This window comes from Oxyura jamaicensis, chromosome 7 (assembly GCF_011077185.1).
Source record: "Oxyura jamaicensis isolate SHBP4307 breed ruddy duck chromosome 7, BPBGC_Ojam_1.0, whole genome shotgun sequence".
NCBI lineage: Eukaryota > Metazoa > Chordata > Aves > Anseriformes > Anatidae > Oxyura > Oxyura jamaicensis.
The window spans coordinates 4310011-4332706 of record NC_048899.1 but is presented as its reverse complement, the minus strand read 5'-3'; the positions used below and the strand labels follow the sequence as shown (position 1 = coordinate 4332706).

The 22696-nt window shown below is 41.1% G+C and overlaps 1 protein-coding gene across 1 annotated transcript in view; it reads right to left on the bottom strand.

Annotated features, from left to right (window-relative positions):
• COL5A2 (collagen type V alpha 2 chain) overlaps positions 1-22696 on the bottom strand; it is a 104321-nt gene that overhangs the window by 51220 nt on the left and 30405 nt on the right. The window contains exon 2 of the mRNA XM_035331607.1: positions 1354-1578. Coding sequence (XP_035187498.1) covers positions 1354-1578 — 225 coding nt within the window. The remainder of the gene's footprint in view (positions 1-1353; positions 1579-22696) is intronic.

Below are 22696 nucleotides of genomic sequence, written 5' to 3'. Positions count from 1 at the left end.
GGGAACTCTCGGAAGATTTTAGCACTGTTGTGGTGCCAACCAATGGTTGGCAGTTAAGTCAAACAAAGTTTTATTACAGATTTGCATACAAGCAATGCTGATGGATCCACAACATATAACAGTATTTTTCAAAAGGCAGAGCTGACTGGAGGGCCTTTGACTTTTTGTTGTTGTTGTTAAAGTTTTACACTATCACACATGCCTGAATTCAGAGCCATGCAGCCCCGCTCATATCCACAAAGATCCTTCAGAGGAATATTTTATTAATACCTTGAAAAACAGTAAGGAATTCTGGAATGCTTCCATACTGCTCTTATATCTTCTGGGTGTATCTGTTGGCCTTGGCCAAATGCCTCCCAAAACACAGCAGGAGGCACCATCTGTTTATTAATGCTTGCCACATCTTGCTGATTGCTCAGTTACACAAGTCCCTACCACACACTCTTCAATACTACTTTGTTCTATACTAAGTTAATCAACACTAATTATACCTCCTGAAAAATAAATAAATGCTTTAATTGTCATATAAAGAATAGCTCAAATAATGCAACACACTGCATTAATGAATATTAATTGCACGTTAAGAGATTTTCTCTTAGGAAAATATTTGGAGGGATTTACTTCATCCAAGTCTCTCCCATAATTAAAAATGGATGGAAAAGATGTTATCTTGAAGGTATAACACAGAAAGTATGCAAGCAGGAAGTTAAGAATACTTTATACTATTTTTTTTCGGATGTCTCATGGGAGAATTGTGCGTCCATGTTTCACCTTGGGGAAACGCTTTATAGTGCTTACATTTCACCACTTAGGTATAATATTTACATTTATTCAGCCATTGGAGAGGCCTGGAATTGAGCTTTCTGTCAAAGAATGCTCTATTTTATTATCTGTCTTAGCATATTCATCTTTCAGTTCCAGATGAACCACAAAAAGAACCCAGAAAGCAACCTCCTTGAAATATCAAGATGGAATTCAGCTCAGCCTCTTAGCTATAAAGCCTTTGGGCTTAATCACATTCATAGAAGAAAACTGTTTCCAGAGCCAGCTCAGGTGCAAACCAAGACAGAAAACAGCTGCCAAGTATTTACTCTCTTCAGATTTAAACTTTCACCATGGAAATGCTATTAGAAATTTCAGTATCGTGAGGTTCCTACTTCTTTGGGCTGATTTTAGAGACCTTTAACCTCACCACCAATCTTCCTGCATATTTGGACTTGAAACTGGGAACAGATCTAGATTTCATCAGGGTCTCCCTGTCCCATCTTGAACCACAGCAGAGCAAATTTCATTCTCAAGGCCAGCCTGGCTGGGTCTCCTTTCAACAAAAAGTGAACTGGAAAGCAATCTTACCAATGCCATTGTCAAAATCTCGTGTCGTATGGGGACACACAGGACAGCACTCCCCCGGGGGCACCTGTGGGTTCTCACACTCCAGCACATCTTGACACTGGATTTCATCGCAAAGAATAGCTCCATTGTCACAGACGCAAATTTGGCAAGGCGAGGGCTTCCAAATATCCCTGTTCAGGTACATCTGGCCATTCTGAGTGCAGGCGATTTCTTCACCGTCTTCTCCTGGAAAAAGAGTGAGGATACGTAAAGCATTTTCCAAGTGTGAAACCCAAGGAGTATCAGGATGAGGAAAGAGCAGGTCTGGAGATGAAAAGCAGCACACCATACATGAAGAAAACAGTCCACCAGCATAGCTGAAGTTAATGTCTTTTAAATACCAGTCATCTTAAATGTCTTTCTTATTTTACCACCTTATTTCTCAGCCAAGGGGAAGTAAAAATGGAGTTGTTGTGGAGAGGCACAACCCCACCACATGGTCTCAAATGTATATTGCCTTAGGAGCCTGGGTGCCTTTCTGCTCAGTGAGGTACTAACTCTGCATTGCCAAACTCCTGCCACATGCCAGCTCTCTGCAATGTTTGCCCACAGTGCATTGGGGCATTTTCTGGGAAAAAAAGGAACCTGTGAGACTTTTGGAAAGAACAAAGAAGTGCTACCTGCTCCCTGCTGCAAGTACTTTACACGGCCAGGCTTACAACAGTGTGGAACAGACATGGTAGAATGATTGGTGAAAATAAATAACTAAATAAATAAAAACCATTTATTAGGACCTTGGCAGAAGGTAATATCAGCATGGAGAGTGAAATCTTCCAAACAGGACAACAGGACACCAGTGCAGGCAGAATTCATTGCTATTGATATCTGTTAGCTATACACAAAATACCTCTTAAATATCTTAACTTCTTAACTATACATAAAAGAACGTCCTACGTGGCCATTTGCATAGGGGCAGCATCTACTGACTAAACGAATGTCCTATCTGTGTAGGTATTTCTCATGTTTGTATGGAGCTCGTCCTATTTTACCAAAGTTCCGCATCTTTTTTACCCTATCTACCCTTTCTTTCTTCTTCTTGAATCCATTAATTCAAGACTTCACGACTTCTCTGGGTTGAATTCTCTCTCTCTCTTTTTTTTTTGTTGTTCTGAGAGAACTTAAAATTTTCAAAAATTTCCCTACTTGAGGGGGAACATAACTGTCCCTTCAGGTATGTAAGCAAACACTCCAAATATCTGTAGTTTTTTGCTTTGGGTTTGCTTTGGTTTGTTTTGGAGGGGGAGTTGTTTTTTTAAATAATGAAGTAATAATCTCCTCCTAAAAATAAAATACAATTTTAAAATAAAATACACTTTAAGAAACAAAATTCTTTGGTTTTCCAATGTTTTTTAAAATGCCCTACCAAACTTTGGCCTAGTGAATAGTTCATCCTCTAAAGCTCCACACAACACAAGCTCCGGCAGAAGGAGTGAACCGTCCCCGGACAGTCCCCAGGTCCCAAACCTGCAACCCAAAAACCCCAGCGCCAAGATTCCCTCCTCGGAACCATAGGCAGCAGAGCTCTCACACGCAGCTTCTTGTGCTCCAAACATCTCTCCTGACCTTGGGATACCGTGGCAAGGATTAATCTTATCCCGGGTGGCAACTCCAGCTGACCACAGAAACCCTTCTATCAAAAACGTCTTGGAACTGGAACAATCTGGTTAAAATCTTGGTCTGAAGATTCCCAAACAGCTTTAATTTTGAACCGAAGTAAGACTGGGAACAGAGGTAGCTCTACATACATATTCTGGGTGCATCCCGGTAGTCAAAGATGACGATCAGCATTTTTTAAGAAAACCTGTTATTAGCATAACAATTAGCAGCACTAAGCACAAGGTCAGTTTCACTGTTCTGTGCATTTCTGCCCTAACTTGAACCAGATGTAAACAGAAAATCACAAAGCAATAAACAGGAACAGATTCAGGATTTCAGCTTCATGCCTTAACTCAAGTCCTGTTACTCCATCAATGTCAAAGCTCAGAGGAACGGAGCAGATGTGTCATTAACTGTTGCCTGCCATCATCAGCTTCTGCAGCTTTCCAACAGAAACTGAAATCCAAATTCATACCAGGTCATCTCCCCTCCTCAACTGGTTCATCACATACACTGACAGAACGACTCGAAGGGGTGCCACAGAAGCTCGGGAGGAAATGTTTTCAGTGTGAAGTAAAGACATCGACCGAGTGTGGTGCGCAGCCCGTTTAGGATGCTGTGAGAATCACTTTCCAAACTGCAGAATGCATTTTGAAAAGCACTCTTCTCACTTCTCCCTGGTGTGCCTGACATAACGCGCTGTCTGACATATTTAGCCTTTTTCCCCCAGATGTCTGGCATATGGTCTGCGTCTTCCTTAACGGATCACCAGTAGAACTCGCTGTGCTGTTCCAGAGCAGCAGTTTGCATAAATGAAATTTCTGAGTTACCGAGCCCAAAGTCAGCGTTCTGTCATGACTTCAAATAAACCACACAGCAACTGCTTTGGCAAGTCGGAGCTGCGCCAGGTGGTGACTAGCTTCTGCCGGAGCCTTGCTCGGTGGCTGGGGAAGAGACGGGCAGGCAAAGGGAGGGGGAAAACCAGCACCTACTCACTTCTGAAAATATATTAAGAAGTCTGACTTCCTCTCGGATTGCAGGTACACTGATAACTTTAAAAGAAAAACAAACATTATTTTATTTCAAATCTTTTTTATCACGTTTGCTGTCTCTGGTTTTCCTTTGGGCTGTGACTGTGCTACACTAAGAGTAACCTGCAGAGAGCAGCCACTGCACCTCGAAGTCGTCCCACAAGCACCTTTGGACTTTTCAGCGTCAGATCCAAACTGTAGGCCTGTTATCTGTCCATACCCAGACCAGGAAAAGCAGCAAAGGAAACTGTACTATTTTGTTTCTTCCCTGGCTTGGAAACGAACAAGTTTTTTTAATTATAGAGACCGAGTCACTAAGTATTTGTTTCACATGTTCTTTCTACCTCTGCAGTTGTAACACAAGATGCTGAACGACTCCAGAAGCGGCTTTGGAAATTGTTAATGTGGCAAAATGATCTGGTAGTCCATTAACCAATTCCTTTCTCACCAAGAAGAAGTACAACTATTATTGGACCTGACTACAGAATCCACAGGGTCACCGATCCATCAGCGTCAGGGAAAACGAGCATCAAAGCAGCCTTCAAACACAAAAGGCAGGGTACAAAAAATACCCTATGAAAAAATTAAAGACATTCATTTGTGTGCTTGCAAAAAGGACCTTTCTGAACGAGGTTTTCAATGAAAGGCACCATGACTATAACGTGATTTTTCTGTTATACATTGATCTGCTGGAATATCAGCTTAGCATGAAAGAACTGTTCAGCCAGAAGTCAAAAGTCACCCCCAGCTGATACATCAAATGATCATATTCAGAGACCAAGCATCAACTCTTTGTCAGTAGAAATCAGATCATGCACCGACATACCCAGGCCCAGCTCTGACAAATTACTGAAGAAGAAAGAAAGGAAACTCCCAGCCACTAGATGGCTGTCAAAGCCCATCAGTCACACGAGAAAAGCCCAAGGCGTCCAGCAAAGGCGTGCAAGCCACACCCTGCTCTGGGCATTTTTGCTGAGCTTGGTTTCCTTGCAAGCAAATATCCACGTTCATTCCCCCCCCTCAAGGAGCCAAGGACAGGACGAACGTTTTAAGAGAGAGCATACAGAACCACTTCAATCTTGCACCACCAGCCGTGTACCATGGTGCACGTGCACCCGGAGATCCGCCACTTGCTCACTTTTATGGCCCGCGTTGGCTGGTGAGCAGCGCCTGGACACCAGGCTGCTCTTCCAAGGGCTGACGCAGGGGAAAGAAATGGAAATCCGAGAGTGAAGTGGGAGAAAATGGGTCTTGCTTTGTTGGTTGGTGCTCAAGCAATGACATAATTCAAGGAGCGTAAATGCCGATAGACCTTCAGAGGCAGAGAACACAGGCTCACAGAGCCAGAAGGGATGGTGGCTGGTCCTTAAAGCTCCGGCTGCAGTGTTATGCTTTCCTTCTGCCAAGAGGGACTTCTTGATGCATATTCTACACCAGTCAGTACTTTTTTACATCGCTTAACATAAGAAGTCTAGAACACAAAAGGAAATATTACTGAATGAAAAAGACTGGAGACAAAGCAGCTTCTGCAGGTAGCTTCTCATCTTTGTCAGCCTGATTCTAGACTGTGAAAAGTATATGGAAATAGAAGATTGCAGTAAAGTACTCAGTGGTTAAGTTTAAAAAATGAATAAAATCATAACCTTTGCAAGGAAACTAGAATATGAGCAGCTGAGTTTCAAGTTACGCCTTACAACAATCTAATCCTGCTGACTCATAAGGCAGAGGTGCAGAAGAAAATCAAAGTGAAAGACAGTACGTGCTAACAGCCATTTTGCAGATGTACTGTTGTGCACGTGGACGGAGTGCCAAGAGATGGACAAGAGTAGCTTGGTGTTAACAGTGCTTGGTTGGCAGCCTGCTACATGAGCACAGAGCTTGATCCAGTTCTCATTAAATCAATGGGAAAAAAAGCTCTTATTTACTCCGATAGGAATCACACTGTCTGTAGAGATTTTATCTTTTGGTAACTTTTTTCTCAGTAGTTTTGAGCACTAGCCATACCACTGTATCATACAAATTCCCATGGAAGTAACAATTATTTTGAAAATCAGATACTTCTCAGGAGTGCTGAGAAATCTAAGATCTATTTTGCATTTGTTCCATAGAAAGGATTCTTCTTAATAGTGACTAGCACAGACAGCTTACAGAGGAAGGAATTTGTAGCCACATATATGAGGAGGAACCTGGAATCCCTTAGCAACAACAATAATAAAACGATTCAGTATTTGCTTGATGTGAAATATTTGACTGGCATTATCAAATCAAATTTGTGTTCAGGTGTTTCCATGCAAGATGCTTCATGCTTCTCAATGACCTACAAGTGATGGCAACAGCACAAGGATGCACTTAAATGCAAATAACAGCATTCTCTTAGAAAAGCTCACCAACGAGGTCTTTAACATGGCTAATTCACTAAGTGTTACAGAAGATGAGTGACCTCTCCATGTCTTGAAAGTCAGTTAAATTCCCCTGCACAGCCAAGGCAGTAAGCTAGGGATGACACATACAGACCCCTCATGAGCACAGCACAGAGGATTTATTCATTATAGGACCTCGAGGTCCCTCGAGGTGCACTGTGACATCTGTGTCCCCAGGCACATCTGGTTCCAGGGGCTGATCTCAGCCCCATTTGACAGAGACCTTGTGAAAGGCCAGGTCACTAAGGTACCGTGCTCCTGCAGCTTCTGTGAATGCACCATTTGGAAGAGAGGACAGCCCCAAGTTAGAACCCCACCGGGGTTCCCTTGTAAAACACGGGGATAAATCCTTTTCATGATACTTTTGGGAAAGTGTTTAAAACACAAACATGTAGGAAACCAGGCTTCATCGGATATGTTTCTTAGGAAAAGAGGAGTTTTGTATTTTTTTTAATTTATTCTATAAGTTCCTGCTTAAACACCTTACAGGATAACTTGCAAAGTTCACACGAAATAAATATTTTTAGAAGCATTCTGCAGATTAAAGAAGTTCAGTGGTCTCAGTTCATCATGAGATTTCAATGTGATTGTTTAGTCAGTCAATCATCTAGAGAGGGAGCTGAAGCCCTTGTGCCTTGTTTGGAAATAATAAAACACCCAGGGTGTATTCCTAAATAACACAGGTGATTTTAAAACGTGTATTTTAGGAATGGAAAATTACAGAGACTCAACTGTTTCTCTTGCAGAGTCCACTACCATAACATTAAGTGAAAATAAATACTGCCAAGTACCAAGATGTCAGTCAGCTCCCAAGCAGGGACTTAATTAACTGCTGAAATTGCTGCAGCAGTTAACCGGAGCCTTACTGAAGACATGCGCTTTGCAGCTGGCCAGCTGTTCTGGCTGGCACTGTGGGAAGGATTTCACCCACCAAGGTTTGTCAACCAAGAAAACCCAACCTCCAAGCTCTGAAGAGCATTCCGGAAGCATAAATCAATGATAAACCAATATATGTTGACTCGGGAGAAGAGAGAACCTCCCATGTAAAGGCCTCTTTGAGTGGGATCTGGCTATTGGCTCTGTCTCTTCCAGAAAAATTTGCCAAAATAAATAACTCTGTTTTCCATCTCAGCACTGTGATTCGAAATTTGGGTGAATGGAGAAAGCTGGAAAGCAAGAACCATGCTTAGGATATCGTTAGACTCCTCTGAGTGAATTTTAACTTGATGTTCTAAGAATATAACTGATTCAATTCTCAATTGCTCAATTCATTAAGAGCATCTGATGCTGTTGTATCTGCATATTGACTTCATTATTCCTGAGCTAATTAACGAACAAGGCAGCCTTCCTAAAGACCCCGTCTTATCCTATGGACAGGGCAGTGCACTGTAAGATTGGTCACGTTGGTCTTTTTCTGTGGGTAACCTTACAGCCTTGGGGCTGTGCATAGCAGCAAAGCATTTGGTTTCACTAACTCACTAGAGTCATCCCGTAAATAGGGACAGGTGTAAAAATGTCTTTATTTTTCTGTGTTGTTACTTTGGTTCAGAAGTAGAATGGCTGGTCGAATTCCTTGGTAGGAGAAAAGGTTGAAGAGGGAGTTTGAAAAGCCTGGTCTGCAGCAGCGCTCACACAAATAGTCCCTGATGACAACAGTCAAGCCTTAAGCATGCAGTGAGAAATGGAATTACTTCCAAATGTCTGAGGCTGCACACAGATAGTTATGGGGAGGCGTTCGGGGCATGCCTGAGAAAACACTGTAGCAGATTTCGGCAGTCGGAGGAAATCAGTCAAAAGCTGATTAGCGGGGTGCCTGGTTTCTGCTGGAGCCCAGGCTGCCACAAGCACACTGCCTGGACTTTGTCCTTCGAGAGCATCGCGGTGCAGCCAGTTCAGCCATATCCTCCTGTCCCACAGTTTACTTCCCAGCTCGGGGCAGGCAAAGCCTAAAAGCGTGCTTACCCTGGCAAGTTACCAAGTTTTACTATTTCAAAAGAGGCTTGACGCAACAGAGGTCATTTAATTTTCTAAGTAAAGCATTTGAACATAGTCTTGACAATTTGAAGGGAATCACTTCCATTGCTGGGCCTGCAGGAACAGCAGATTCTTTTGATGGGGGCACTTAGAAAGAGAGCGTGCTGAAACGGTTCCAGTCTGTGGAAGCAGAGTAGGGCCAGGGCTCGGCACTGCTGAATTTTCACAAGTTCTGCAATATAGGCATTGTCTTTAAAATTAAAACAGAGTTAAAACTGCAAGGCTGAAAGCTTTGGCTTTCGTTTTGAAGCTACCATGCTCCAACAGAGGGAATTCTGGCCAACCTGCTGCTGCAGATCTTATCAGGATGTAAGGAACTGTGCCTAATATCTAAAATAGCAACACTTTAAAACGAAAATGTAATATTCTCTGACTGTCTACTTTGGCACACTGTTCTGGAATCTGTGAGCTCTTGTTTTGGGTCTTTCCAAAGTCCAGTCTTAGACTGCTGCGCACCAGTAAAAAAATGATGTGTTTTGGCTGGGAAGAAACTGGTATCAGCAAGACGCAGTTTCCACACTCACAGGACGTTTGGATTCCTGTGATAAATCTACAAGTGCTTCACAAGCAGCCCTCCTGGTCGTCCAGCCGGCCAGAAACCGACTGCCCAGGTGATGGGGTGAGATTGCACTGCGTCAGCTCCTGGAGAACCACTTCTGAAAGCACAAAGGGAGCTGCTGGCTGCGCAGTTGCACAGGTACCCCGCACTGCTTTGTGTTTTCATCTCATGTTAGATGATGAGAAAATACATTCTGACACCTGAGCACTGTAAGTAGCCCCTTGTATAAGCATATACTTTGCAGATTACTCCTAATAAGGAATCACAGAATAATTTTGTGTCATGTATATATTAAAGAATGTATTGTACCATTCTCTGACAACTGAAACAGACATAACGAGGATCCTTAATTTCGTATTAAATGTTCCTGTAACTCCTCTATTATTATATTATCATAAATATTATTCCATTTTAACCTCTTTTTCCAACTCTAATCTTTTCTTCCTGGAGTTCTATTTCATTATAGGCCCTGTAGAAATCTCCTGCCTCCATAACTTTACTTGCTTCTTCACCAGTGTTTTAAAGTGTCTGACTAATGACAAGAATATAGCTTACAATTTAACTCAAAAAAAATCATGTCAGATCTGCAAAGTGTGTTTTAAAGAAAAAATAATTAGTCTAATTAGCTTAACTACCTGTGGTGAGGCTGGGAAGTAAGCTGCCATCTGCTGTGACACTACCAGTGGAGCTGGTCTGTGTGAACACAGCGTCAGCCTTAGCGGACTAAATCCCACGCTCAATACTGATGGCAAACACAGAACAACCTCTTGGCTCAAGATGAGCAGATCCAGATCACTCGACCTACAGCACGTGTGTCAGCTCCCTAATTTCTTGGTGGCCCATCCATTTACACACTCTGGTCTTGTTCTTGACCTGAAAGGCCCAAAATAGACATCTGAAAGAGCTGAAGAGTGGGCAGAAATCCCTTCTCGCTGCCTGCTGACCATGCTCTCACTAACACAGCCCAGTACAGTTTGCCTTCACTGCTGTCCACACAGACCCTGGGTCATTTCCTTCGAAGCTGCTCCCCAGCAAGTCAGTCCCCAGCTCATCCTCTTGCAGAAGCATTTGCCTTTGTTAAACACAGTGAGGTTTCTGTCACCCCATTTCTGCCTAGATCCCTCTAAGCAGCAGCCCTGCCATCCAGCATATCAGCCACTCTTCCCAGTTTAGCCACCAACCAAGTATTTAAGGGTGCATGCTGAAACAAATCAATCTTCTTGGCCCCAGCACTGACCACTGTTGGAGGCATGCCACTATTAAGTAGCCACCAGCTGGTCTTTGAGCTGCCAGCCATTACTCTTTGAACTCAGCCAGCTTTTCACTAACCTTGTTTTTTTCATTCACCTTGGAGCCCTTCAGTCCATACTTTCTCAATTTGGATACAGATGCTATGGGAGACTGCATCAAAAGCCTTGCTAAACTCAAGGTAAACAATATCCACTGCCTTCCCTTTATTCACCAAGCCAATTATCTCATTGTAGAAGGCAATCAGATTTAACCAACTTGACAACAACAGGAAAATTCATGAAGCTGCTAGCCCCTACCTGCAAGCTGATCTCCTCTGTGTACCCACCTATTGAACCCGGGCAAATTCCACTGTTCTAGTTTCATATATGCAATAACGCTCAAAGTTTGACTGACAAAATAACTAGTTTGCACTGTAAAAGAGCTGGTTTGCCTTCCTTATTTTGTAGGATTTATGTCCTTTGAAGTCAGACAAAACGGGTATGGATGTTGTCTTATTACATCTAAGAGAAACACACTTGCTGCTGCCCAAACATCCTCGTTCTTTGAAGCCATACACATCAAAGTTCAATAGAAACCTATCATTGCATTGCCTTTTCCACAAAGCTCTTTTACATTGTGGTTTGCAAAGTGTATTCACGCAATCCCCTAAATGCATCCTCTGCTGACTAATATCACCCTCTTTTTTAACTAAAAATACAGGTTTGTAATTAGTAAGAAAAGTCAATTCCGTAATTAAAAATCCTTACATTCCAAAAGGCTCAGCATTTCAGAGTGAAGAGAAAACCACCCAGTTCTTGGGTGGAGTAGGAAGGTACTGCTGGAAAGCCATACTCATAATATGCAGTTTGTACAGCATAGCTATTCATTTGCTGAAACCTTGGGCCTCTGGAAATAAAAAAGAATAGTAAGCAAGAAAGTCTGCAAAGATTCCAGCAACAAAACCTCTGTTTCTTTTCTGCTGCCATTACCTTTGCCACACTTCAGACAGCTCGGTCAGCAACTTCTGGTTTCAAGATAATAAGGAATAGGCTTTGGTAGCTCTCAGGGCATCCTAGCTGCTTTCTGCACAGCATCAGGGATGAAGGTTATAAAGGAGCAGCTTAGTTTCAAATGCAATCAAAAGTAAGTCACATATGTGAGAGAGAGAAAGATGGCGATTCACATACATCTCATGTCCAAGAAGAAATTTACCTTCTGCAGAAATTAAACTTATTTGTTACTTACAGATACAGGAGTAATAAGCAATTTCCTTCTCTCAATGTCTAAAAATAAGTGTCAATAAGCAAGAAGTGAGCGGAATCCAGTTCATTTCAATAAAGGATAGGTGTGAATCATCAAAATCCTTGAGACTGAATGTCAGAGCAGGACAATTAGCATCAGTCAGGAATTTTTCTACATTTTTTTTTTGGTTGTTGGAAAGCACTGAATTACTGAAATACCAAAGAAGGTAATTTTACTATATACATCCACTTGAAAACCCTTCTTTTTATTTTGAGAATGCTTGAAATAACGTATTTGAGTTAAGAAAACATTGGCTTTGCTACAGAGATCTTTATACCAAGGAAGCCTTTAAAAACAGACACCCAAGTAAAGTTGAGGAAAAGTGTTTTCATTGACCTGACCTGATTCTACCTTATTACTAAGTCATCAGACCTCTCAAGATTACCTCAGTTCATCCTGAATTTCCAGTTGATTTCCAGGAAAGCCATGGATATTTACAAGCAGCTTCCTCTCTAACACAGACTGGTGTTTGCATCCTGCAACTCCCAGGATGTCTTCAAGTAGAGTTTTACATTTGCAGACCAATTTAACTTAATGTAATTCCTACTAGAAGAAGAACAAAGCTAGGTCAGGGAAAGAATATCCCTACTCCATTTTCAAAGTGTTGTATAGCTTCCTTAAATTTAAGGAAGGAAGACGCCGTTTCTTATTTTGCCTTTATGTAACGGGGATATGGTAACATTAACTAATGCTTGTTTAAATGTACAGGTAGGCATTGTAGGTAAAATCCACTGTGAAAGCAGAATTAGAGGTCTCTCTGCATATCTGGAGACCCCCTGTTACTGCATCCCGTGTTTGAAAAAGGTTACCTTTCTTTTTTTTTTTTCAATTTCATTTTTAACTTGGCTCTGATATTGCCGCAATTCTTGGTCCATACATATTTAAAAAAAAAAAAAAAAAAGATGAGCATAAAAAATTACATTGAATGTTAAAAACAAAAGTCAGCAAAGAAAAAATCCTGTCCACCCTGTCATTTAGATGCATAACATTAATAAATGTTCTTAAAAAAGATACATACCAGCCTTTACTTTGCTCTTCTGTAGGATTAGGATTTCTGGGACAGAGGAAATGAAAGGCTTTCCTGCAGACTCTCCTGCTTTTATTCATTGGATATCCTTCCATGCTTCAGGGATGAAGCATTATGAACTTTTGTCAGGCAAATTGTCCATGGTAAAAAGGGTTTGAATGAATTAAAATTCAAGTAGGGATCTGTAGTTTAAAACAAAACCAGCCGTCATCACCTCCAGCAACTGTTTGCTTTGAACTTCATTTACTTTCTATTTCCCTTAGTTCTTCCTTTCAAAAACTACTTCATCTTTTTTCATATCTTTTTAATTTTATCCTTCCATTGTTTCTTTGATACAAGCCTTTGAAAGCCCAGGAAGGCTGCATCCAAGCAACTTTTTATTTTTTTCCACAGCCAAGCTCTATAAATACTAACGTCTCTTCAGCAGTGGTGGAAGCTGCAAGCAGGTGCCCATAATGCATAAATCATGCAAACTTGGCTTATTTTCCCTTTTGTAAGTGAATAAAAATCCATGTGGTGTTGAGAGAACTTCAATATTTGACTGCAAGTCCATGCTCCACATAGACTTGAGATAGCTCTGTGTGGGTGGTATGTGGGCACTCTATAATTCAAGTGCCCATGCCCTGTTGTTGGTGTAAATGCTCAGTCTTCCACTGCATCCTGAACTCTGCAGGAACTACATAGGGAACCCAGGCCCACAACTGGGCTCTTCTGTGACCAGTCCTGGTTTTGTCTTTGAAGTAGAAATGACCAGCTGGAAGCTAGAAGTTCTGTGCACTGCCTTCACCTTGGTTCAGCAGTGAAAGTCTGAGGCCTAGTTTATCTGTCTCCCAAGCCACATAATTGTACTGCATACCCAAATGACAAAACAGAAAAAATCACCTGGACTGCCATTTTTGTTACTATTACTTGGTCTTCAGTGCTATTAAATGATAGGATTTTGGGGATCAAGCCTCTGGAATGAAAAGACACCCAGTAATGTCTGAGGGCTTAATGCTTCTCATGCGGAGCATTGTTGTGTTGGATTCAGAGGCACTGAAATTTCAGAGGTGTCATATTACTTCAGCTCCTTCTAAACACCTTTCAGTTTATATATTTTCTCTCTAACGTAGTAGATGGCTAGAAGTGCCTATTAGTGGTGAATTAATTGTGTCACCAATCATATCTTTCACACAGCATTTAAGACCAACTAATAAGTGCAGCGCAATTATGTCAACTAACCTGTTGATCGGTTAATAACAGATTAGGACTTTTCTTAAATAATGGAATGGAATAGTTCATAGAATCATAGAATAACCCGAGTTGGAAGGGACCCGTAAGGATCATCGAGTCCAACTCCTGGCACCACACAGGTCTAGCCAAAAATTCAGACGATGTGACTAAGTGCGCAATCCAATCGCTTCTTAAACTCCGGCAGGCTTGGTGCAGCGACTGCTTCCCTGGGGAGCCTGTTCCAGCGTGCGACCACCCTCTTGGTGAAGAACCTCCTCCTGATGTCTGGCCTGAACCTCCCCTGCTGCAGTTTGACACCATTCCTGTGGGTCCTATCCCTGGTGATTACGGAGAATAGGTCACCTGCCTCTCCACTCCCCCTCGCGAGGAAGCTGCAGGCCGTGATGAGGTCTCCCCTCAGCCTCCTCTTCTGCAGGCTGAACAGGCCCAGTGACCTCAGCTGCTCCTCATACGTCTTCCCCTCCAGGCCCTTCACCATCTTTCATAGACCTCCTCTGGACACTCTCCAACAGTTTAATGTCCTTTTTGTGCTGTGGTGCCCAGAACTGCACACAGTGCTCGAGGTGAGGCCGCAGCAGCGCAGAGTGGGAAATTGGAAGGGACCTTCAGAGGTTCAGTTGGAAGGGACCTTCGGAGATCATCTAGTCTAACTGCATGACTGCTTCAGGCCTAATTAAAAGTGCAAGCATATTACTGAGGGCATTATCCAAATGTCTCTTGAACACTGACAGGCCTCGGGCATCAAGCACCTCGCTAGGAAGCCTCCAGCCTCCAATCCCAGTGTTTGACCATCCTCACAATACAGAAATTTTCCCTAATGTCCAGTCTGAACCTCCCCTGGCCGTTCTGAACCTCCCCTGTCCAGTCTGAACCCCTCTGTGCCGTTCCCAGGCATCCTGTCATCAGTTACCAGAAGAGACCAGCACCTGCTTTATCTGTTTCCTCTCCTCAGGAAGATGTAGAGGGTTCTAATTTAGGCCCTGTGGCCTCTACCTGAGCAGGAAATTATTGTAGGCTTTGCATGTAAACAGTGTTCTGTGATTTTAAAACCATCTTGGCATACAAGCGTGATACATGTCCATTCACCAGCTCCCTCTAGTAGTTTCAAGTGACTCCCAGGAGAATTCAAATGATATTTTGCTAAACTACAACATATCAGAAGTCCACCTGAGCATTTCGAGATCTTACTTTTCCTCAAAAAGCATCTCCACGGTTATTTTTAGGTTCTCATGTAATTTCATCTTCTGAACCACAAAGCTTTTCCACCTTACCTTGCTCCTCCAAAAACCAAATTTCTCCTCTGAACCTCTGTTTCCTTTCCCTAAAAAAATAACACATCTTTCCTTTACCTCAGCACCTTACATCACTTGGAATTTTAAGGGATCCCTTAACATTACAACTCCCCATTTGAGAAATGTCCAATAAAATTTATGAAGAAGCAGTAACTCCATTGGCAAGAAGTAAAGCAAAATGCCTCATCCTCTTGGGGAAAAAAAAAAAAAAAAAAATCATGGCAGCTCATTGATTTAGGAATAGACAACTATTTAAATCCCTTACCATCAGTTTAGAAATAGGAATCCATTTCAGTGAGGTATGAAAAATATGGGAATATGCTTTTGGTAACAAGAGGAATGTCTCATGCTCATTATGAGCAAGAGGACATAGTTGAGACCATTATCTTGGAACCTTAAAGCCTGATAGATATTTTTATGTTGAAGTCCCTTAAGAGGTGAGGTTGCTTGAGTCACTACTCCCAATTCTGTGTAAAATAAGACTAACATCTATATGTAAATAAACATATTTTTATTTTATTTTACCAGCCAACTGAAATGCCTAAAATGCTGTTAATTAATTAGGAACGTTATACTTCAGACTTAGCACAGCTTTAGAACAAACTTCGATCTTTTACCTCCTTCAGAATATCACAGTAATCAAAGCATCCCCCAAAATACACATATTTCTTATAGCTGAAGAAAAATGCTGGAAATAAGGCCTTGCATTCTCAGCTGGTACAACAAGTTACAGCTATTAAAAATCAGTAGCTACCAGTAAACTGGATTTTCTACTATTTACACCAGCTAAAGATTTTGACTTTTAGTCCCTCATTCAGCATCTGTTTTTTATATAGATATCTATCATTCTGTTCTAAGAAAGTTCCCAGAGGATTAGAAATAGCTGACATCTATCCACAAAGTACACTAGAGGTCTGTGATAATTTCCAGAACACAGTGTCCCATTGCTAAAATTATTCACAGTAGTGAAGAAATGCAATATTGCCAATGTCGTTCCTCACCAACTCCTTCTCCACCAGTGGTCTGTGCTGTTATAGCCTCATGCAGCTACTTCCAACAATCTTTTGTGCAAGTAAAGCCAAGTATGTTATCATTGTATTTTTAAAATATGAATTCTACCAGGTTAGAAGGGTCATGCCTGGAATCAAATTCGTTAATGTGTAGCTAAAATGAATGAATTTTTCCAAAACAAAAATGCACAGCAGGAAATGAGTTATTACTTTAGAAATTAAAAATGTACACAAGTGCTTCTGTCGGGCAGACCTTCCAAATGCTCGATGAGCATCCAGTACTCAAAACCAGCTTTCTTAGTGTAACTTCAATTTTGCCTTAAATAAAACAGTGATCTAAAAGTGAAATACTAACACACCGATGCTTATCTCCTTGCTTTGCTGCCCGGCTCTTTATAAAAAGTGATGTGAGATTTCACACTTTCAGTAACAATGCGAACTGTACTATGATGCTCTTGAAGTGACAAATTTATTTCATGCTCCTAGCACACCCACAAGATTTTTAGGTTGCATGAATGGGTCAACCTTCAGTTGTACTGAAGCTACTGGATCAGCAGCATCACCCACTGCTTATATCAACCCTTCAGGGCAGCTGCCTTCTACACCAGTTTAAGCAGGAGGGCTGAGTCACCATTTTAAGAGCTGCAGAATGAGATGCACATCTAAATGTGGTCCTGTGCACTGTATTCCTGGAAGAACCACCAACACTGATGAACTGGGGGAACAAAAAAAAGGAGCAACTTTCTGCCTCTGGTAATGAAGTGTGCGTAAATTGGTATACTAACTTCATGGTATCAAAATGGACAGCTGTCTTTCATAAAGCTCATTCTCAGCACGTCAGTAACTGCACTCCTGTATGTTACAGACACTGAAAAAAAAAAAGGGGAGCAACGTATTTTCGCAGTGATAAGTTTGACAAGAAACGATAATAACCATGTTATATGAAACAGATGGTTTACACTGCTATACTATAGATAAAGTTGTGTCAGCAATTCTGTAAAAGGCCTCCCTGTTTCCAGTGGTTTTCTAGCTGGCAGATGAAATTTCTACATCAACAAGCAAGATACAATCCCAGGAGTTACTCGGAAAAACTGGGGAAAAAGTCATTCTTGAGCTACTATTGGAAAAGAGAGAAGGTAGTTTGTGTGGGGGCAGATTGACAGAGGAAGCTGGGGGTTCTCAGCAGTTCTCCGATTTCTACCAGAAATGAGTTTAGCGAGCAAGGTGGGATCTCAGCCTGCTGCTCTTGGTGTTCCCAGCACCACTGCAGAACGATAATGCATATTGTATCTGTCATGTAGTGGCTGTATAGGTACAAATACGTGTGTGTGCAATACGCAGTTCTATCAACAGTTGTAAACCAAAGGTAAGCGTGGTTAGAAACTGAAGATAACACAGATAAAACAGCTGTTTGTGACAGATTTCATTGCTGCTGGAACTAACCCCAGATTTACAAACAACGTTCAGATACATTTCAGAGAATAGTAGTTGTAGTTCAGCTTTGTCCTTCCCCAAAGCATTTAACCTGAATTCTCTTCTAAATACAGAAGTTAGGGTCCATCGTGTGCTCCCAGCTACATCATGGTATTTGTGCAGAGACCCAGAGGCACAACTTTATCCAGAGCTGATGATTATCTATGAGTGCATGTATGCTAAATGTATTTGTTGAAAATGAACTGATTTTTTAAGATCTCTGTTAAAGGTAGAACTAACAAAGCTTCCATTTCCACTCAAGTTCTGGATCCAATCCCGTCATGGTTTGGGCCGCTCTAATTTAACAAACACAACAGCTTTTCTTAACTTCAGTAAATGGGGATTGGGCTCTCCTGTGTACACGTACTCTATTTATTCGTATTGACTAGCTTTGTTCTGCTTGTGCTACAGACATTGGGGTATTCCATTTTCCTCTTATATTTAGGCCACAAATTCCTTACTGACAAGGAATTTGCTCACTGCTTGACAGGGGACTTCTTTGACTTTTTGTTTTTTTAATCAAGGTTGGGTCTTGGTGGTAGTGTTGGTTTTTTTGCTAAAGGGGGTTGTTTTTCTTCTCTCTTTTTTTTTTTTTACTGTTGTTGAAGGCACTGAAAATGAATAATAATCTGAGTGCTGCCACTGCGGCAGACTAAATTTATATCAGATGCTCTGAACTATGAAAGTTACTCTCATATTTAAAACACAAGAATGTACAGCGTACAACAAAGGTTACACCCATCCAAGCTAGGAAAGAGTGTTTCATATAAGAGGTTGGACTCGGTGATCTTGGAGGTCTCTTCCAACCTAGATTATTCTGTGATTCTGTGATATATTTTACATATACTATATATATTATAAACATTATTTATATATTTATTATTATATATATTGTATATATATGTGTGTGTGTGTATATAAATGTATATATATATATAATTACATCAATTAAGCATCTGGGAAATCCCCCAGAGAGGCACTTTTTAGAAACTTGAAGACTGTGGCTTTGTTTCTGAGTGACTGAGTGCTCACGGCTGAGCACTGAGCGGTGTGGCCTTTTGGCAGGGTATAACCTCTGTGTAGGTCTGTACAAGGACGTGTGACCACACGAAATGGATACAAATTTGTGTTTACTTTGGGGCACAAGGTGGATCTTCGCTGTTGCTATATTGCAGGACAAGTGCACAGAAGTCTGCTTCCATGATGAAGGCACCCCACTGCACACCTCTGACAAACTGCCAGAGCACACAAAAATACTGTGATCTGATTTTAATGCAATACCATCCATTTAGAAATCCGTCAACTTAACACTACTGTGGAGTATATTTGGTAGGTTTTGGTTATGGGATGGTTTTTGTTATTTATTTGCTTCTACAAGGAAGCAATATAGGAGGTGAAAATGAGCTTTTCTTCAACATCAGGAGTAAATCTGACTTAGTGCTGAAATGCATTACACCAAAACACAAACTATGCCTTAGGCACATCAAAATACGCTTTATTGCTATTATCTAGCCATATTTGTAAAACTGTGATTCAATAAATGTCTGTCAAGAAAGTTTGGGGATGCAAAATGTCCTTTCAGTGTATTAGGAGATCAAAGTATTTGCTTTTGTTTTTAAATAAAATTAATGACAGAAATTGATGCTGTTTCAGGTCATTCGCTGACCCACAGAGCACAGTTCTGCGTCTTTTGCTGCATCATTTCGATAAACAAAGTTAAAAATATGTTGTGTTCACAAGTAAACCTCATTCTGAGGCATTTCTTGGATATGAATGCTTGAAGAACATAAGAGCCTTGTTGCTCCAGGGTCCCCTGCACTTCTGCTGTTACGCAGAGCAGGGTGGTTGACACTCGATGCAGTCTGTCATTCAGAAATAACAACTGACAAAAGCACATAGCTCGGGCATTGTTCTTTGTACTTGATAGCATCTTTCCAACAAAACAGAAAGGCAACTGCCGAGTGATACACAGTTATGGCATTTATAAGGGAATAATCATAAATAGAAGGACCATTTACTTCACCCTAGTAAGATCACAAAATGGAATTACAGAATACCGTCAATTCTAAAGCAATAATCTCTTGCAGCTGCTGAGCATCTGACCGTTAGAACTAGTTAAAAATATTATTTAATTTAGAATTAAAAAGAAAAAAGACTGAAATAACTCACTAGCTATTATTTGTCAGTTGTAAACACAACAAACTAAATATAAAAAAATCTCATGCAGACCAAAAAAATTTTTTTAATGCAAATAAATTTTAAAATGAATTAATCTACCGTAATTCTTATCCATTGGTGTTTACCAATTCTACCATGCAACCTGCCACATGGATTATGTGCTGTGGGTTGGTGCATGCCTGCTGTGTACGCTGCTAGAAACATCAGCAGAAATCATGTTCTCCACAAGGAGTATAGAGCATTTCGTAATTACATTTCAAAGCTTAATTCAAATAATATTTCAGTTAATGGTGGTAACCTAATTTTTTCTTAGTTATTACATTAGTAGACCTGCAACGCTCATTTTTGATGAAACAATATTAAATATGTAATTAAATCTACGCTTATGAGTTAGATTGTCAAAATATTAAATTCTTTGTCTCAAAATAATTTAATCTTCTATACTTCCTTCATGGGTGATTTGCTTACGGAACTTCAGCAAATATCTTTGTGCATTGCCTCCACAATTTAATAGAATTTACTTGAGACAATATTTGGAAAAGTAGGATGGATAGATATTGCAAGACAGTGTGCACATCTAGAAATATTATATATACTCTATATAGGGTGTGCACTAGACGTGTAACTATAGTATTTTAAAAAACTAAATAACTATAGGAAAAGTGCTGCTACATTTACCCTACTTTTGAGAGAATTTATGAGTGGACTACATGATCAGCTAGCTTCACATGCATGCAACCAGAGAGAAGAAGCAAGTTACAAGAGGGACAGCAGGCAGGAGCAGAGGAAGATCACTGGGGTGCATCCCTTGTGTTAGTGACCCTCATGCTCGTGCCCTATCGTGCCACGTTAGCAGCAGCTCCATGACTCTCCCCCAGGCAAAGAAAGCTCTTTATAACCTAGCTGATCTGCGTGCACGAAAGCAAAGAAAGCCTAACAAACAAGTCTGGCTGTCGTGACAGATCTAGCCCTTCTCCCAGACCAATAAAAATGGCTTTGTCAAGCAGAGATTACTGGGCTCAGGGACGAAGTGGTGACAATGAATGAAGTGTGATGTACAGAGGGCCAGAGAATGGATGGTCTGAGAGTCCCTTTCACCTCCAAGAATCCAGCAAATAATCTTTCACAAACTTAACAAGGTGCTACAGAAATTACTCTTTTATATATCTCCACACATACCTTTGGATAACGTGGTACTCATTTTCTGGATTTTATTCCAAACTACAGATTTTTATAGGAACCTGTACTGCTGCTATAGAACGAGTAGTTCACTTAAATACTTTAGAATAATTATTCTTTAAATACTGCAGAAAAATTCTGGGACAGAATCCCTGCCTTGCAGATGAACAATATACTGGCTTCTGCACAGTGGTGAAATCCCCTCTCCAAGACAGACTGGCTGCTTGGGCTTCAAAGGGGCAAAATACCCAGTGACCCTCCCAGTGCTTGCCATTGTGTGGATGCCTTATATATTTATTATCATATAGAGAACCGAGCAAGGTTTATTCCACGTTCATCTTCTGAACCCCCTGCTTCATACTGGACTCAGTGTACACAGCGGTCTTTGACACTAAGGAGTCATTCAAATAGCGTGGGGTTCAGCTTTCATGCACCCTCACGTGCCCGTGTTATAAGGCTCCTTTCAACACGTGGGAAGTTTCCAGTCTCCGCAAAGTGGGGAATTGCATTGATTCAGCACCAGAGATTGAGCCTCAGATAACTACAGAAGGAAGCAAAGCTTCACTAAGCCACAACGCCTCCAGGCTTTGAAATCTAGGTGAGGTGTGTGGGCACTGCAGGATGCTATCTACAGTAAAATAAAAGGCATTCATGACACTACTACGCATTTTCATAAACTGTGATTTCTATCAGTTTCTTAGCACAGGGGATGCTACAAGAAACCTAACTTGAAATTAATTCACCATGGATAGCGAAGCAGTCCTAAGTAATAAATCCACATCTCCTAATCGGTCAGTAGAGCCGTAGAAGAGTTCTTTTTTAAGGGCTGCAGAAGCAGCCCAGGCAGATGGAGCTTCTCGATGGACATCTTCAAGCACACCTTCACTACACCAGTTATTTTCAAGAAAAGAGACATTTATTAGGCTATCAGTCACCTGCTTTTGCAGGATATCTTCATCTCAGAAGAGTTTATTAATGACACTGAAACAAAGGAGTACGGAGGAATCTATTTCCAAAAAAAATAAAATATAAAATCCCCAAACCTTGTCCCGTGGTTACATCATTTCTCCTGTAACAGTCTCAAAGAGAACTGGCATGAGTGAGACACAGATAACTAATGACTTTTCCAGTCCAAAACAAGACCCCACGGACTGTCCTCCAAATTGCTCTACAATTCCCAAGCTGGAAAAGAACAACAGCAAAACAAGTCCACATTTCCAAACCAAACCTAAAATCTAGTTTATTATTCTTCAATGATTGTTTCATGCTGCATGAGAGCTCTAAAACCAAAACTGAATCCTCTAATAAAGTACTTCTGAGAGGGAGCTGAGCTGTGTTTAAAAAAGCCCAGTTGTGTTTGTTTCAGGTAAGATTAACTTGATTTACAGTACGATTAGACTTTTATTCAATTATTGCAGATGTATTTTTTGGCTCCCAGATCCCCACTGGTTCAAAAGCCACTGTAAAGCTATCGTTTCGTTTTCCTCGGTGCTGAACCTCTGATGGGCACCTCCAAAAAGCCTTTGCATGAATTCCCCTCCTCTCAGAGAACTTGCCAGTCTCGAGAGACAAACAAGCTCTTGTGCCACGTTTTGTATCTATTTTTACATCACAGGAGGTCATTTTTCTAGGATCTAAGTGGTAGTTTCCTGCCACATCCACCCACTCACACTGCAGCTTCTCATGGTGAACACTTCAAAACGCCCCAGAGGAGGAATTATGGTTTAGCAAAGATCAAAG